At 42.9% G+C, this 15499-nt stretch overlaps 1 protein-coding gene across 1 annotated transcript; it reads left to right on the top strand.

Annotated features, from left to right (window-relative positions):
* Window positions 1-12503: 12503 nt before the first annotated feature.
* On the top strand, window positions 12504-15272 carry LOC128304101 (uncharacterized). Its single transcript, XM_053041235.1, has 3 exons — window positions 12504-12594; window positions 13500-14014; window positions 14089-15272. Exons 2-3 carry the CDS (start codon window positions 13507-13509, stop codon window positions 15228-15230), a joined length of 1650 nt encoding a protein of 549 aa, XP_052897195.1. The 5' UTR covers window positions 12504-12594; window positions 13500-13506; the 3' UTR covers window positions 15231-15272.
* Window positions 15273-15499: the final 227 nt, after the last annotated feature.

Raw genomic sequence — 15499 nt, 5'->3', positions numbered from 1 at the left:
CATGATTGGTAAGAATATTAGGAAAACATTACCAAATGTAACGAAAGGCGGCAAGTTTGTTCAAAGCACAGCAAGAAGCTGTGGTGTGACAGCGACAGTCCGGCGGGTTAAGTCATCATCCATGGTAAAGTATAATGAATGTGTCCATAAATATAAATGTTTTGTTTTTCGTTTAGCTCTACCTCACAAATGAATGCAATTAAAATTCATTCTGCAATTTGCGGAGATGAGCTTTGTGATCGACACTAAGCCGGTTGTAAAATGACGACAAACTTAGACAATCTCGCGTTGCGTTGAGCACAAAAATAGATCACTTCTCTCTCCAACGCAATCGATGCTATTATTACTACGATTATAAATGCTTAAATTAATTGCACAAGATAGTGAAGCAAACAAAAAGAGCAAAAATCCCTGTTCCCCTTGCCTATCTGCTGGGACAGATCAAAGGCCAATGTACAAAGTGCAATACCCACATTGTTTCGGGAGATGCGTAAATGTGCTGTCGGAAACCCAGAGACCGCGGGGAATACATTGTGGACGTGCACGGAAACGCAAAAATAACCGAGGACAGCCGTGTCTCCTTCTGTTACCACTTGCATTGACTTTTAGTCGTAACGTATCGCCCCCCCCCCCCCCCCCCCCCCCCCTGTGGATGGCACCACTGCACAGAGTGCCCGACAGAGAACACTTGCTTAAAGGTTCTCCACAACAGCGTTGCACTTTAACAAATGGCACCATAACCGGCACCGAAGGCTGTGCAGACAAAGCGAACGATGCTGTGACACATCGGAGCCCCGGGACCTGCCCGATGACATTGAGCTGCTGCCGGGTCGAAACCTGTACGGCGCTGTACTCGATCACCCACCGCTTGGAAAGGGCTGAAAGACACAATCTGTGTTTCGCGGAGTGATACGGTCGATACACGCTCCCGGAGTATACCTCTCGATCCCGTGTGTATAATGGAGCAATATTAACCATATATGTAACAACAATTCAACAGGGGGCAGAATGGGCTAATTAATTATGATACACTTTTTGTTTTTGCCGTCCCCGTTTTTTACGCGGCCAGCATCAGCGGCAGCCTGTCGCGACTTTAAGTGCATAAAGCTGTGAGTCACACAACCGCGCACGCACTCGCATAAATAAACATCGTATTTCAGCTCCATAAAAGGAAGATCGTAAACAGTTCAATGCGAGAAAATTTACGTTCGTGCCAGCTTTCGTTCGCATGGGAATGTGAAGGAAATTCCCGTCAGTTTTTACATGAAAAACATACCTTTTACTTTTATGGAATCAAGTGAACTGAACATCCATTTATATGGAAAACAAAAATGCCCAAAAATACGGAAAATACGGTTTGGATTTTGTATGAATTGATTTTCCAAATGCAAAGACTATGACCCGTTCGATAAGGTATATGAGGTATGGTAAATAAATAAGATCAAAAATAAATGCTCAAAAACAAACTAAAATCACAAAATAAACACTATTCAATGCAAGTAATTGTACTAACGTGGGGTTAATCTAAAGAATAGCTTTATGTTGCGTTACATTCAAACATTTCACAGGTATTTTTATTTCTATTAGCTATGCAATAAATTTAAACTAAAACACCACCAAAAGAATCCATCAGATTCCTTTTAAAAAGGCCATTTAAAAAAGTGTCACCAAGCCATTAGGAAGTAACCTGTAATGCACGAAGATTCATTTCTTTCGCGGTACGATCCTCATTCTAGTTGTTTTGCAATTCAACGAATTTTGAACGACTCATCTCGGTGGGAGGATGGCCAGTTTTTAAGGTTTGAGAAGGAATGTTGTTCGGTTAGGTTGCCATGAAAGTAATAGTTATATTTAAATTTTGTAAAAAAATAGTTGAACGGAATGAAAATGTAATGCAAGAAAAATCTTCGAATATATCAATATCGAACTCAGAAGACTCTTGGATTCATTAACCATATTGACCTATGTTCAGATTATCGATGGTATTGTTCAATGGTCTGGTTTCCTTTGACAAAAAAACCCATATTGATCGTATTTATCAAGTGCAGAGGTGCTTTATCAGATTCGCCACCTGCAAAATGATCGGTTTTAATACATCTCAACTACTATGCTATAGGGATTGGGTCTGGTTAGGGTTGCAGTTTCTAGTCTAATCCCGTTATGCTGTTTTGCTATCCTCCTTCTACGTTTCCCCTTGATCCCTTCGTTCTCGTCCTCCAGTGAAATGTTGAGATCCTCGGCTGCATAAAATTCATGTTCTCAACTCTACGTAAAATCTATTTAAATTTCATCTCTTTTTAACCTCCTTACGTTCCCATTTAATGTACACTCCCGATTACTTATCTTTTAACCTTGCAACGACGTTACAATTGGTACTCTTGGCATGCTACCATTGCGAATTCCATATTTATGATAGTCTGAGCCTCTTTGAATTCGCTGTGTCAGATAATTCGATAATAATATTTTTATCTGTTTAAACATAAAAATCATAGCCATACAAGTTAGAAGTTGTTTATCAGACTGGATTTTCTCCAATAATCCAGCTGCTGTATCATTCTGAACAGATTCGTAAAGGACATAACATTTTGACATACATAATGACGAGAAAGAGGGATCATTCTCGCGGAACCACAATAAAAGAAAAGTCGTTGAAAGTTTAAAAAGTTAATTTTACATTCAATTCATTTAAAACAAATTTAAAGCCTGTTTATTAATAATATTAAAAAATCCGGTTCAAATATCCTTTTTTGGCATTTTTTTTTTTTTTGTATAATTAGAAACACAATCTTAACCTTTTTTTCCAAACTCTGATTATGAGCCAACCTGGCATCATAGGAGCTAAACACTGTCGACAGAAGAAGAAAAACCTATTTTTCCTTTGCTTAATTTGTATCCTGTAAGCGCATAAGCCAGGAATCGTCAAAAGGCAAACAAAAATACTGGTTTAGAGTATGATTCCGGCCAATGGTAGGCCCAGACCTCTTGAGGTTGTTGTGTTGATAAAGAAAAAGAAGAAATAGGCACAGAATAAATAAATGCGATAGGTCCACGCCACCACAGGCTGCAGTATTTAATGATAACCTAATTATGGAAACTTTTGTTCAATCCCCTACAACTTGCTAGGAAATGTCTGTTAAATAATTACTTCTTATTACAACATAACTTTATAATCAGTGGCCAAAGTTAAACTGAGTTTTCGAATTTTCTAACTTTAATCGAACTGACATATAACTATCCTAACTTTTTTTACCACCTGTAACGAATCGTATTCAATTGCAACCGAAAACGGTGGACAGATTAGGAATTGTGTAAGTTTTTGTTATTATTCTCGCAAATCTACTCACTTTGGATAAACGCAACTGATCACCCAGTGCAAAGGAGAAAAGTGTTACTGCACATTCAACATGCAAGTACAATTCACGGCGAACTAAACAATCGTCAGCAGTAACAAGAAAGTGGTTTCTCCCTATCGCGGATGCCAGCAACAGGGTTTACCGAGCTATTACCGATGAACGATCGTTCGATCTAGATGCATCTAGAAGGCTGCCATTTATGCATTTCTCATCCATTCCCATACGGTTTTATCTGTTTCGCCCAAGTCGAACGAGAAGCTGTATGGAGAAGCTGCAAACCAACCGTGTACCATGAACGGAAAATGAAAGGGATAACACAAAATACATCGCCCAACTGCGTGGAGAAAAAAGGTCAGAAGGGCGAGTTGAGTGCTTTCCCGTCCGGCCTCGAAGTATAAAATTGAGGATAATTTTCAAATTAATACATCGTTTCCGTCGGCACTCCACACAGACGGCGAACAGGCGGGACCAGCTTCAGGAACGGGTGAAATTTTAAGCGCGATGCTATCCGGAATTCGAGACGGAACTTGCGGATAAGTGTAATTTAGAATCCCTGCACCGGATGCCGCAGGTAACCTTGTGCATTTGAAGCCGTGTGGGGCGCAGAAATTTTATTTCCGGCATTGCCCTGGGATTTCATGGCGCCTTGCCGCCTGCCTGCTATTCGGAAAATATGCAGATGCACACACACTGTCCCTTCAAGGGTGTGTTCAAGGTTTTGCCCCTTCCGTCGGTCAGTCATAATAAACAAACAAGCAATATACGATATTGAGCAATAAATTCGAGTAAAAACACATGCTCAGTCAGCGTGCCTTCAAGCATCCTCCATACATTCGGGTGCCAAATGGTGACGACGTTCACAGGTTCGCTGTGAAGCGATATCGATCGTCCGGATGGCCAGACCACACGTGAGTCTAGGTTTACGTGCATCGCTTGGGTGGTACCGAGTGCAGCATCGGCTAGAAATGCAGATACTTCAACGTATAACATTATCACACTGGTGCCAGATGGGGTTTCGCAACCAAACAGATTGTAAAGTAGCGAATTGCAACATGCTAATAAACATGAGGTGCTAATTATATCCAAACTAGTCGCAAACATTGCGAAGCAATTTCTGTTTTGTAAATATATTGTTTCGTGCATTCTAATTTGTAACATTTTGTCGTATCGTTTATTTGAGGAAACATTTGCAGGAAGCTTGAAAAATGCATTTGCTGATTTTGCGATGATTTTGCTTCTGAACTAGTGTTTTGTATACCACATGCATCGTGTTTTCAACGTGCCATCCACGCTTTCTATCCGAATCGAATCGACATCCAAACGATGTTCAGCGGAAGACGACTAGGTAAAATGGTTCATCATAATGGCAACCGGGTACATGCATCCGTGCGTCACTGTGGTACAATGTGATTGTCTGTACTACATTCCTGCATTCTACCAGCGAGCTGCAGAAGTAAAGTGTACACACGAGAAGCTGATAAGCTGATGGCGAAAAAAAGCAACGCTTTAAAATATACGTGCAGAAATTGTTTGCCCTCGGGGCGCAACGATGTCTGACAGGTAGCGACCCTGTTGTGGCACGTCAGACACGCGAAGGTCGTTTACACCGCGCCCACTTTCAGCCTCCAATCCTTGATCTACTTTGAGGCATCTCTTCCTTCTTACCTAGTACGTACGGTACGCAATGCACAGAGAGAATGGTAGCCAGCAACTCTGGTGAGAAAACACTCCAAAATGTACGACTTCAATTGTGATTGCAATGTTACAATGGGTTGCACGCTTTGTGCAACGTTTAAGTGCAATATCAAAATCTGCATCAACTTACAGGGTTTGGCAATAGATAGGATACGGCGTGCCCAACTTATGGAATCGCGCAAACGAATAAGACAAAGCGTACCATTGATAGGGAAACGCGAAACAGTTTATGGTATCGCGTGAAATAAATAGGGAATCGCGTGCACAATTTAGTGAATGCCAAATCGGCCGACCGGTATTGGAGCTGCGTATATATTACCCCGGTTGAAGAGTTGAAATTTAAAAACAAACATTTTAAATTAATGTTGCATGAAATATCGAATTTTGGAGGTAAAAAAAGGGATGTAAAATATTGTTTGATAACATTAGAGCATAAAATAATTGATTTTCACCGACAAACAACAACATTTAATAACATATACAACTAAAGCATTCAAAAATTTGAATTGGATCTTTCAAACATCGTATGTATACACAGGATTTCAAAACACGGGCATATGCTGTCGTTAGGTATAATTCACGGGTACTGAAAATATTTAATATTGGTCTAGCAAGCGAAGCGTCTAAAGTTAATCCAAGTGTGCAAAACAAGTACTTGTGTCCTGCGTTAAATTTTCTATTTAACACAAATCGTGCGTTCATTTTTGGTGTCGGTTAACATACTTGTAAAGGTACGTATTTGCGTACAGCGACTAAAAGATGCGAAATTTTAAAACGCTCTTGCATTATTGTGTGTTTCAGGCGCTAGGGTACAACAGGTATCATTTCCAACTCGCTTAATTGTTGTGACTAGCAAACTGCAAGCGGATAAAGTAAGTTAAAATACAGCTACGGACCGCAACAACCGAACTCTAACTTACATCGTTCTATTTACATCCTAACAGACATGAGCTCCAATCAAAGCTCTGAGCAAGTGCAAAATGCAGGCAGATCGGTTCAAACGCCCCGTCGACGAAAAACCACGAGCAACGAAGATAGAGAGCGTGTGGTAACGGCGTATGAGAACGGAGCAACGCATGCACATATTAGCCAAATGCTAAACATCAAACTGCAGACCGTTTATGGGATCATCAAAAAGTACCAAACAACATGGCAGATCGAAGCCAAGAAACGTGGTGGCAACAGGCAGAAAGTGTTGTCGCAGCAAGCTATAAGCGATGTTCGGAGTTGGATCGACGACGATTGTACGGTGACGCTGAAAACGCTCGCCGAAAAAGTATTGGAAGAACACGGGATACAAGTTTCGACTACTACCATCGCGAGGGAAATAAAAGGTTTCAATTACTCCTTGAAGATGATTAAGCTGATCCCAGAACGGCGCAACACTCTGCCAACAATAGAAGATCGCAAATTATATGCTACGCAGTTTTACGAAATAGCTCGGGAAATTCCGGACAATGGCCTAATCTACCTGGACGAAGTGGGGTTCAACGTCAGCATGCGCACGCTTAAAGGACGATCAGCGAGAGGAGCGGCGGCCACCATCACCGTCCCACAGCTAAGAACTCGGAACATATCCATCATATGTGCCATGAATCGTTACGGCGTGCTGCATTACACCACACATACGCGGTCCGTGAATAGAGACCTTTTCGTACAGTTCATTGAAGAACTAAAGCACACACTGCGTTCGAAAGGTATCCACAGAACCTATCTTGTGATGGATAACGTGGCTTTCCATAAAACAACTACCGTAAGAACCGCCATCGGAAACGATGAAGACAAACCTCTATATTTACCACCCTACTCACCTTTTCTTAACCCTATCGAAAATCTTTTCAGTCAATGGAAAAACTTTGTGAGACGAAAAAGTCCTGAAAATGAGGAACAATTGATGGAAGCGATCAGGAATGGCTCCAACCTAATAAGCGCACAGGATTGCGATGGCTACATCTCGAACATGTGGCAATACATGTCCCGGTGTTTGAGAGGAGAAGAAATTTTAGATTAAGTTTTAGATAATTGTTTAGGTAGTAAGATGCTAGATTTAATGTGTAAATAATTTAGTTAGTAAACTGACGACTCTTTTAAAGAGACGAAATGTGTTGATTTTATACTTTAGGCTTGTAGTGTATCAGCTCATTCAGCCATGCGCATATCACAGTTCTTCTTGATAAGTTGGTTCTTTAAAAATAATATTTAATGGTAAGGTAAAATTATGGTTACGGCCATGACTAACTAGTTAGGAAGAGGTAATGTCATCGTTGCAAAGGAAATAAATGGTTTCAATTTTTCCTTGAAAAGAGTTAAGCTGTTTCTAGAGCGTAGCAACATGAACATCACAACTGTGATATGCGCATGGCTGAATGAGCTGATACACTACAAGCCTAAAGTATAAAATCAACACATTTCGTCTCTTTAAAAGAGTCGTCAGTTTACTAACTAAATTATTTACACATTAAATCTAGCATCTTACTACCTAAACAATTATCTAAAACTTAATCTAAAATTTCTTCTCCTCTCAAACACCGGGACATGTATTGCCACATGTTCGAGATGTAGCCATCGCAATCCTGTGCGCTTATTAGGTTGGAGCCATTCCTGATCGCTTCCATCAATTGTTCCTCATTTTCAGGACTTTTTCGTCTCACAAAGTTTTTCCATTGACTGAAAAGATTTTCGATAGGGTTAAGAAAAGGTGAGTAGGGTGGTAAATATAGAGGTTTGTCTTCATCGTTTCCGATGGCGGTTCTTACGGTAGTTGTTTTATGGAAAGCCACGTTATCCATCACAAGATAGGTTCTGTGGATACCTTTCGAACGCAGTGTGTGCTTTAGTTCTTCAATGAACTGTACGAAAAGGTCTCTATTCACGGACCGCGTATGTGTGGTGTAATGCAGCACGCCGTAACGATTCATGGCACATATGATGGATATGTTCCGAGTTCTTAGCTGTGGGACGGTGATGGTGGCCGCCGCTCCTCTCGCTGATCGTCCTTTAAGCGTGCGCATGCTGACGTTGAACCCCACTTCGTCCAGGTAGATTAGGCCATTGTCCGGAATTTCCCGAGCTATTTCGTAAAACTGCGTAGCATATAATTTGCGATCTTCTATTGTTGGCAGAGTGTTGCGCCGTTCTGGGATCAGCTTAATCATCTTCAAGGAGTAATTGAAACCTTTTATTTCCCTCGCGATGGTAGTAGTCGAAACTTGTATCCCGTGTTCTTCCAATACTTTTTCGGCGAGCGTTTTCAGCGTCACCGTACAATCGTCGTCGATCCAACTCCGAACATCGCTTATAGCTTGCTGCGACAACACTTTCTGCCTGTTGCCACCACGTTTCTTGGCTTCGATCTGCCATGTTGTTTGGTACTTTTTGATGATCCCATAAACGGTCTGCAGTTTGATGTTTAGCATTTGGCTAATATGTGCATGCGTTGCTCCGTTCTCATACGCCGTTACCACACGCTCTCTATCTTCGTTGCTCGTGGTTTTTCGTCGACGGGGCGTTTGAACCGATCTGCCTGCATTTTGCACTTGCTCAGAGCTTTGATTGGAGCTCATGTCTGTTAGGATGTAAATAGAACGATGTAAGTTAGAGTTCGGTTGTTGCGGTCCGTAGCTGTATTTTAACTTACTTTATCCGCTTGCAGTTTGCTAGTCACAACAATTAAGTGAGTTGGAAATGATACCTGTTGTACCCTAGCGCCTGAAACACACAATAATGCAAGAGCGTTTTAAAATTTCGCATCTTTTAGTCGCTGTACGCAAATACGTACCTTTACAAGTATGTTAACCGACACCAAAAATGAACGCACGATTTGTGTTAAATAGAAAATTTAACGCAGGACACAAGTACTTGTTTTGCACACTTGGATTAACTTTAGACGCTTCGCTTGCTAGACCAATATTAAATATTTTCAGTACCCGTGAATTATACCTAACGACAGCATATGCCCGTGTTTTGAAATCCTGTGTATACATACGATGTTTGAAAGATCCAATTCAAATTTTTGAATGCTTTAGTTGTATATGTTATTAAATGTTGTTGTTTGTCGGTGAAAATCAATTATTTTATGCTCTAATGTTATCAAACAATATTTTACATCCCTTTTTTTACCTCCAAAATTCGATATTTCATGCAACATTAATTTAAAATGTTTGTTTTTAAATTTCAACTCTTCAACCGGGGTAATATATACGCAGCTCCAATACCGGTCGGCCGATTTGGCATTCACTAAATTGTGCACGCGATTCCCTATTTATTTCACGCGATACCATAAACTGTTTCGCGTTTCCCTATCAATGGTACGCTTTGTCTTATTCGTTTGCGCGATTCCATAAGTTGGGCACGCCGTATCCTATCTATTGCCAAACCCTGTACTGATATAGGTTATTCATCAAACATGTAGTTGAAACGACATGATGGTAGCGGTGCCGGTTTTCACACAAACGGACCGGACCAAAATCCCATCTGGATCAATTCCCCGTGGCAAGGACTGACTGCATCCGACTACGTGCTAAAAAATAAATAAAAAAATTAATTTAATAAGCCAGAAATGGCGGGCGTGACCCAGTATGTCGTTACGCCAAGAAGAGACAGAGAGATAGTTTGAATGTCTGAGGTTACAAATCATTTATCATGATTTCATCTTATTTCTACTTTCTATCCGGGATTTTCTACCAGCCCTGAGATCTCTTTCTGCCTCGGCGATCGTTTAATGTAAACTTTGATATGCCGTGATTCTGTAAAAACCTTTTTACCAGTCCCATGAACATTACACAACCTTTGTGGAAATAATATTTCTCCTCTTTTACGTACGGCAACGCTAGTAGATGGACAGAAGACTAAGCAATTATTTACTACTTCTTTCCTGACGTCACTGTACCTAGCAAAGATGCCAAGCGTGGGTGATGGCAACTTCGAAAGTACTGCCCCGCTCCGAAAACATGATGCAAAGTTCAATTTTATAGCACACCTCATTGCTGAGGGCCTTCGCCGCCTCATCAACGGGCACTTAGCTATTTATATTCAACGCCTCCAACCGATTGCATGATGGAACTCCTTCTCGCGATGTGGTCTCACATCGAAAGAAAGCCTGTCCTCATCAACCCGGCCGATACAAAACCCCCAGCTCAGACAGGTACACACAAATTCACATGCAAACCGGTGTAATTAGTTGGAGACGAAACTGCAGAAACTGCTGGCAAGAAAGAAGACACGATGCCCCCGGTGGGGGTGAGTTTGGATGCCCAATTAAAGCCAACTGGTTCGCGTTGCAAAGCAGGTTTCGTATTGGGCATTTCCAGATGATCTTCAAATGATCGCGCTCGCGATGAAGTTTACCGGGCGGGCTGGTGGAGTATGATTCTCTGTTCCGCTTTGCTATACGGCCTACCTGTGATGTGATTTAAGGAACGATGACCTCATCAGCGTGCGCATGGATTGGTTAGAATAAACAGGAAACCAGACGGCATCTTTGCCATCGCTACTCTTCTTGGACCAACATGTCCAACTTCAAACTGCCAAATAAATGCGAGTGTTTAGACGATTCGCAAATAAGCAAAACGCCACAAACTGGTTCCATTCGACGCTCCACACGCAAAGGTGAACATTCGAAGTCGTTTACGCCGTCGTCTCTTTTGCTGGCTGAATTCAGCTACGTTCTGCTATTATTATTGAGGCCACCACCACCCCGGAGGATGTTCAAGCTCAATTCGATGCCATGTCTAATCAAACATTGCAACCCCGCACTGGCATGAAGGAAAGTGTTACGAGCGGTGGCTCTCGAAAATGGGAGACGGTTCATTATTTTGTTTGCCTTTTCCGGGGCGCCTTGTTTGCAATCATCGTTAAGTGCGGTAATCGCGAAATGGGCAATTAATCTACTATTCATCAACGTACACCACAATCGTATCGTGTGGTTCCGCATCACAGCTCGGATAAAGATCACTATCGAGTGTCTATAGGCCTTTCACCACCGTTTGTTGTTTTATGTGAATTTTATCTTTTCCTGCTGATCCGTATTATCATTTGTATCTGTGTTTGTATGAGAAAGAAGTTGCACACACCAAAGTAATCGACAGGTGTGGCCACACGGTTAATGTCAACTTTGCATTGAATCAGTTCGCTCACGTAGAATATAATATACAAATTCCATTTGCTATTGGGCAACAAGTCAATTTATTTAATAAAACCCGTGAAGTTCTTTTTTATCTATAATTATTTTCCTCTACATCATCTGCGTAAGATTTCACCCTTTTTAAAATCCCAGGAATCCACAGCGCAATCCCACTCACAAAATCCCCGGAAGGCAATGTGCAAACATTTGCCATCGCACAGCACAGTAACGTAACCTACCGTGACCTCGATGCAAATAGGATGCGTTTGTTTTGTGTACACCTTTGTGTACACCTTCTCGGCACTTGAGTGGCCACCAGTCTGACCACATGCTTTGACGTACAGCTTCATAAAAATATACAACCATCCGATAAACAGCGTGCATCCTGTGTTGAACCACATAGCGCCCGCAAGTCTTTTGCAGATTCATGGTAACCGACATGGGGGAAAACCCCTCGTGTCTATACTAACGAACGTCAAAAGATGGAAATCAATCACCGGAGACGCGCTCAATCGAGATGCGATTTAGCACCCCCGATTAGACATGGGCTGACCGCGGTTTTGTACCGTCAGGTACCACCACACACCACAGTTACAAACACACCGTGTGGACAGTTTTACAGATTATCGTCCGCTTTAAGCGAAGCGGAACACGCTTTGGAAGCTAACCTGAAATTAAACAGTACCGACCATAAGTATGAGATCATACCGGAACACATATACAGGCCAATCTGAACAGAACACTTGGCAGCAACGTCCCAAAAGATTGGTCTTCGCGTTGTCCCTGTCTGTTTTGCGAAAGCGTTACTCGCAATTGGTTCCGTTTCCGTCGCTGCAAGGGAAGGAAACGAAAAAGCTCCGACCTACAACTAACGGACACACACACACAATGTGTTGCCCACACACCTACAGCCCACGCCGGTCGATCTGGTTACGCTTTCCGTTGTTCACCAGCGCGTTTTGTACTGGCGGTGTAGTCCAAAAGCGTGTACCAACGATATTTCTCCAGCAAAAGGTTTTCTACCTAATTTTGCCTCCCCCTGTATGGTTCACGCAAACGGTGTGGTAGTGTAGGCAGTAACAGCACGCGTAGGTGCAGACACCGGTGGACGGAGCGGAAGGTCGCATTCGATCAGCGGCCGAGATTCGAATGCCGTATCCGCGCAGTCGCTATTTTGCATCTCGACCGGCGTGAGGTTCGCAAGCGCATCGGCGGGGTTGTATGGTGTGTTTGTTTCGAACGTGTGAAATCCGGTTCACTCACTAAAGCAACACGTGAGTGGCGGCAGTAGTGAACGCATTGCCGGAAGTAGTAGTCACAGTGGAACATGTGGAGAAGAAACTACACAACACACGGAGCATCGTACTAAAACTAAAACGTTCCTCTTGGTCGTGTCGATAAAAGTGAGTTCCAACAACGTGCATGGTGTGTTTTCGGTGTACTATACTTGATCGCAAGGCGTACTCACCGGGAGAAAAGAGTCTTGAGATTAACACGAGATGCAAACCAGTTACCCCTGGCTTTGTGGCGCTATCAACTGGCAGCTACCGGCATAAACACGACTTGGATCGCCGTTTCGGTTGAGACCAACATCATAAATATGAAAACAGGTTTTCACACTCGTTGCTTGTGAGCTGGAGCTTGTCGTTTTTGGATACTGTTTCCAAGCAGATTTGCGATAAATCGTGCCAACATTTCAAATGAATTGCATATGTTGGTATCTTTTTCTCACAAGTGCTAAAATTGTTTACTAAAAATTTTAAAGTGATGTAACAAAAAAAAAAGTATATCCCTATATTTATACTTCGAAAGGCTTGCGCTCTATAGTATAGTTTGTTACGAACGAGTTTACTACAAGACTGTGATGGAATTCTTCATCGGAACCGTGTGTTATTTGTGCGTAAAACATGTTACAGATGGCATGATCTTGCCAAGGCGGTCCGTGACCTTGCAAGGATCGGTTGTTCGCGTGCGTTTGTTAAACGATAGTCGGAAGCAGATCAATACCTGTTTAGGTTGTGTTACCAGGGTTACGGGTTACCATGTCTCTCGCGTACAATGCCCTTATAGACCGACGCACGTGAAATTTGCATTGTAAATTATTTGATCTCATTTGCAAAACCGTGCCTCGGCAGAACACAAGATATATGATGCAAACCGATCAAACAGTTGAACGGCAGTAACTGCTCGAGTCACTGCCCGTGTGACGATCCACCGACCATAACATCTTGCGTGTCTCAGGCATCCTTTCTCGCTGTGGAGTTCGCTTTGGACGTAATCCTTGTATTGCTGTGTGATTCTAAATTTGTGTATTTTTTCCAAGAGCTTAGTTCAACGATGTCTTTTCTACGAACGTTTCGCCCGAATCTGATACTCAGTACCGCTCCACCATCTGCAAACGGAACTGAACGTGGAACAATGCGCACCGGTACACCTTCTTCTAAGGTTGCGCCAACGGCCCCGGTAAAAACGGCTTCAAGTGGCAGTAGAAAGAATTCAACGTCTAGTCGCACGCTCGCCGAAGAACCTGATCGACCGTTCAGTGCAGGCCGGCGAAGTAGCAGTAACAGTGTTGGCACGATGCAGAACCGAAGTGGAACGAAACACGGTGTATCGTCATCGTCAGGCCGTTACGGCAAAGAAAATCCGGCCCCAATCGTTGTTTATCTCGATAAGCAACCGGATGGGAAAAAGCAACCGACCAGCATCCTGCGAACAAACACATTCACACGCCATGACAAGGAACCGGAACGTATTCGGCATGCAATCACTCGAAGCGACACCTTCACACTCAACGAAGCGAACGAAGAACCGATCAACACCGGTACCTACACCAGACCGGCAAGTAAGTAACTCAATAATCCCAGTATGTTAGCGCAGTATGTTGAAGATAACATCCCATTCGTTTCATGCTTACAGAGAACCCGGCCCCTGAGACGGATGTGTTTGAACCGCTCTATGCAAAGAACATTTCGTTACACTCACAGGAAAAAATACCGGTGGTGGTAGATACACGCACGTACCGTAAAAAGTCGTTCAAATCATCCAAACCGGTACAGAAGGTGGAAAGCTTCATAAAGCGCTTCGAAAGGACACTTTTCAACAAAGGCGGAAGCAATGGAAATAATTCCAAACGGCACGGTTCGCGCAAAGGTTCCACCGCGTCGGAAGCGACGATCGTTCCTCTACCACGCTTCCGTGACGTGGGTATCAACTGTAAACTGGATGAAGAGGAAAAGTTTAAGGCAAAGCTAGAAGCGATCAAGCAGTCACGCCAAAACTCCCGTGATTCGCTTATCAGCTACCGTGAGCGCAGTTTGTCACCCGGTAAGCAGAGATTTTTCACCACGGGCACGTACGATCATCATCGATCCTCGTCTTCCATGTCGGTGCAACCACTGAAGGAGGATGGAAACAGTTACAACAGCGGTAGGGATAGCACTACGCCTCCTCCCGCCGTTCCGGGGAGTCGTTCGACCCTGTATCAACCGACTGAAAGTAGCTTCCTGAAAAGTAAACAGAAGGAAATCGAAATGGGTTACAGTGTGGTAAACAAACGACAGCCGGCGGCTTTTTACCTTGCGACCTCGTATACCGGAAAACAACGATCGCCCGATCGTGGCAAATCTAAGTCTGACAATGATCATCTATGGAGATCCAGTCGTGATGCCGTAGAGGGCCGATCGGTCAATAACAACATCCGAGAGCGACACTACAGCAAGGATAATTTATCAGCAAAAGGGTACTCGTCCCGCCGGGATACGTACCAAACACTAAAGGATGAATACGAGCGACAGCAGCACCTGCAGGCACAGGTCCACAGACCTGTTGGGATTGCTAGTCCGCGGATGAGTGCGATCCGACCAGTGGATGTACCACAAACGGCACCATCACCATTAGCCGTTCGCAAAGAATCACAGCCCGAATTACCCAAGTACACATTCGGGACCGATCTGCAGCAGCGTCGTAGCCGATTCCAGCAGTTTCAAAAATCATTCAAAAAGATGGATGACAGCGCATCCGAAGTATCGGTACAGCAGAGTTTCTTCGTGCCCATCTGAGAATCTCCGGGTATTCGGATGAAGGTTTTTTACTACTTGTTTTGCTACTCGTTTCCATCATGACAATAAATTGCATTTTTGCCAAGTATGCTGCATTGTTCTGTTTCTCTGTGTATCTTCTAAGCGACGGAAAGTTCTAATGATACAAAAAAATCGTATTCGGAAAACTTCATTTATTGTTCTTTATATGTTGCGAAACAGAATTGTCAATAGCAACAAGAAAGTTTGTAAATTATGGCTGTCTATAAATGTTTTTTTTTTTTAATGCA

Source organism: Anopheles moucheti, chromosome 3, assembly GCF_943734755.1.
Source record: "Anopheles moucheti chromosome 3, idAnoMoucSN_F20_07, whole genome shotgun sequence".
Classification (NCBI taxonomy): domain Eukaryota; kingdom Metazoa; phylum Arthropoda; class Insecta; order Diptera; family Culicidae; genus Anopheles; species Anopheles moucheti.
The sequence above is the reverse complement of the archived record's forward strand: the minus strand, read 5'-3'. Positions and strand labels throughout refer to the sequence as shown.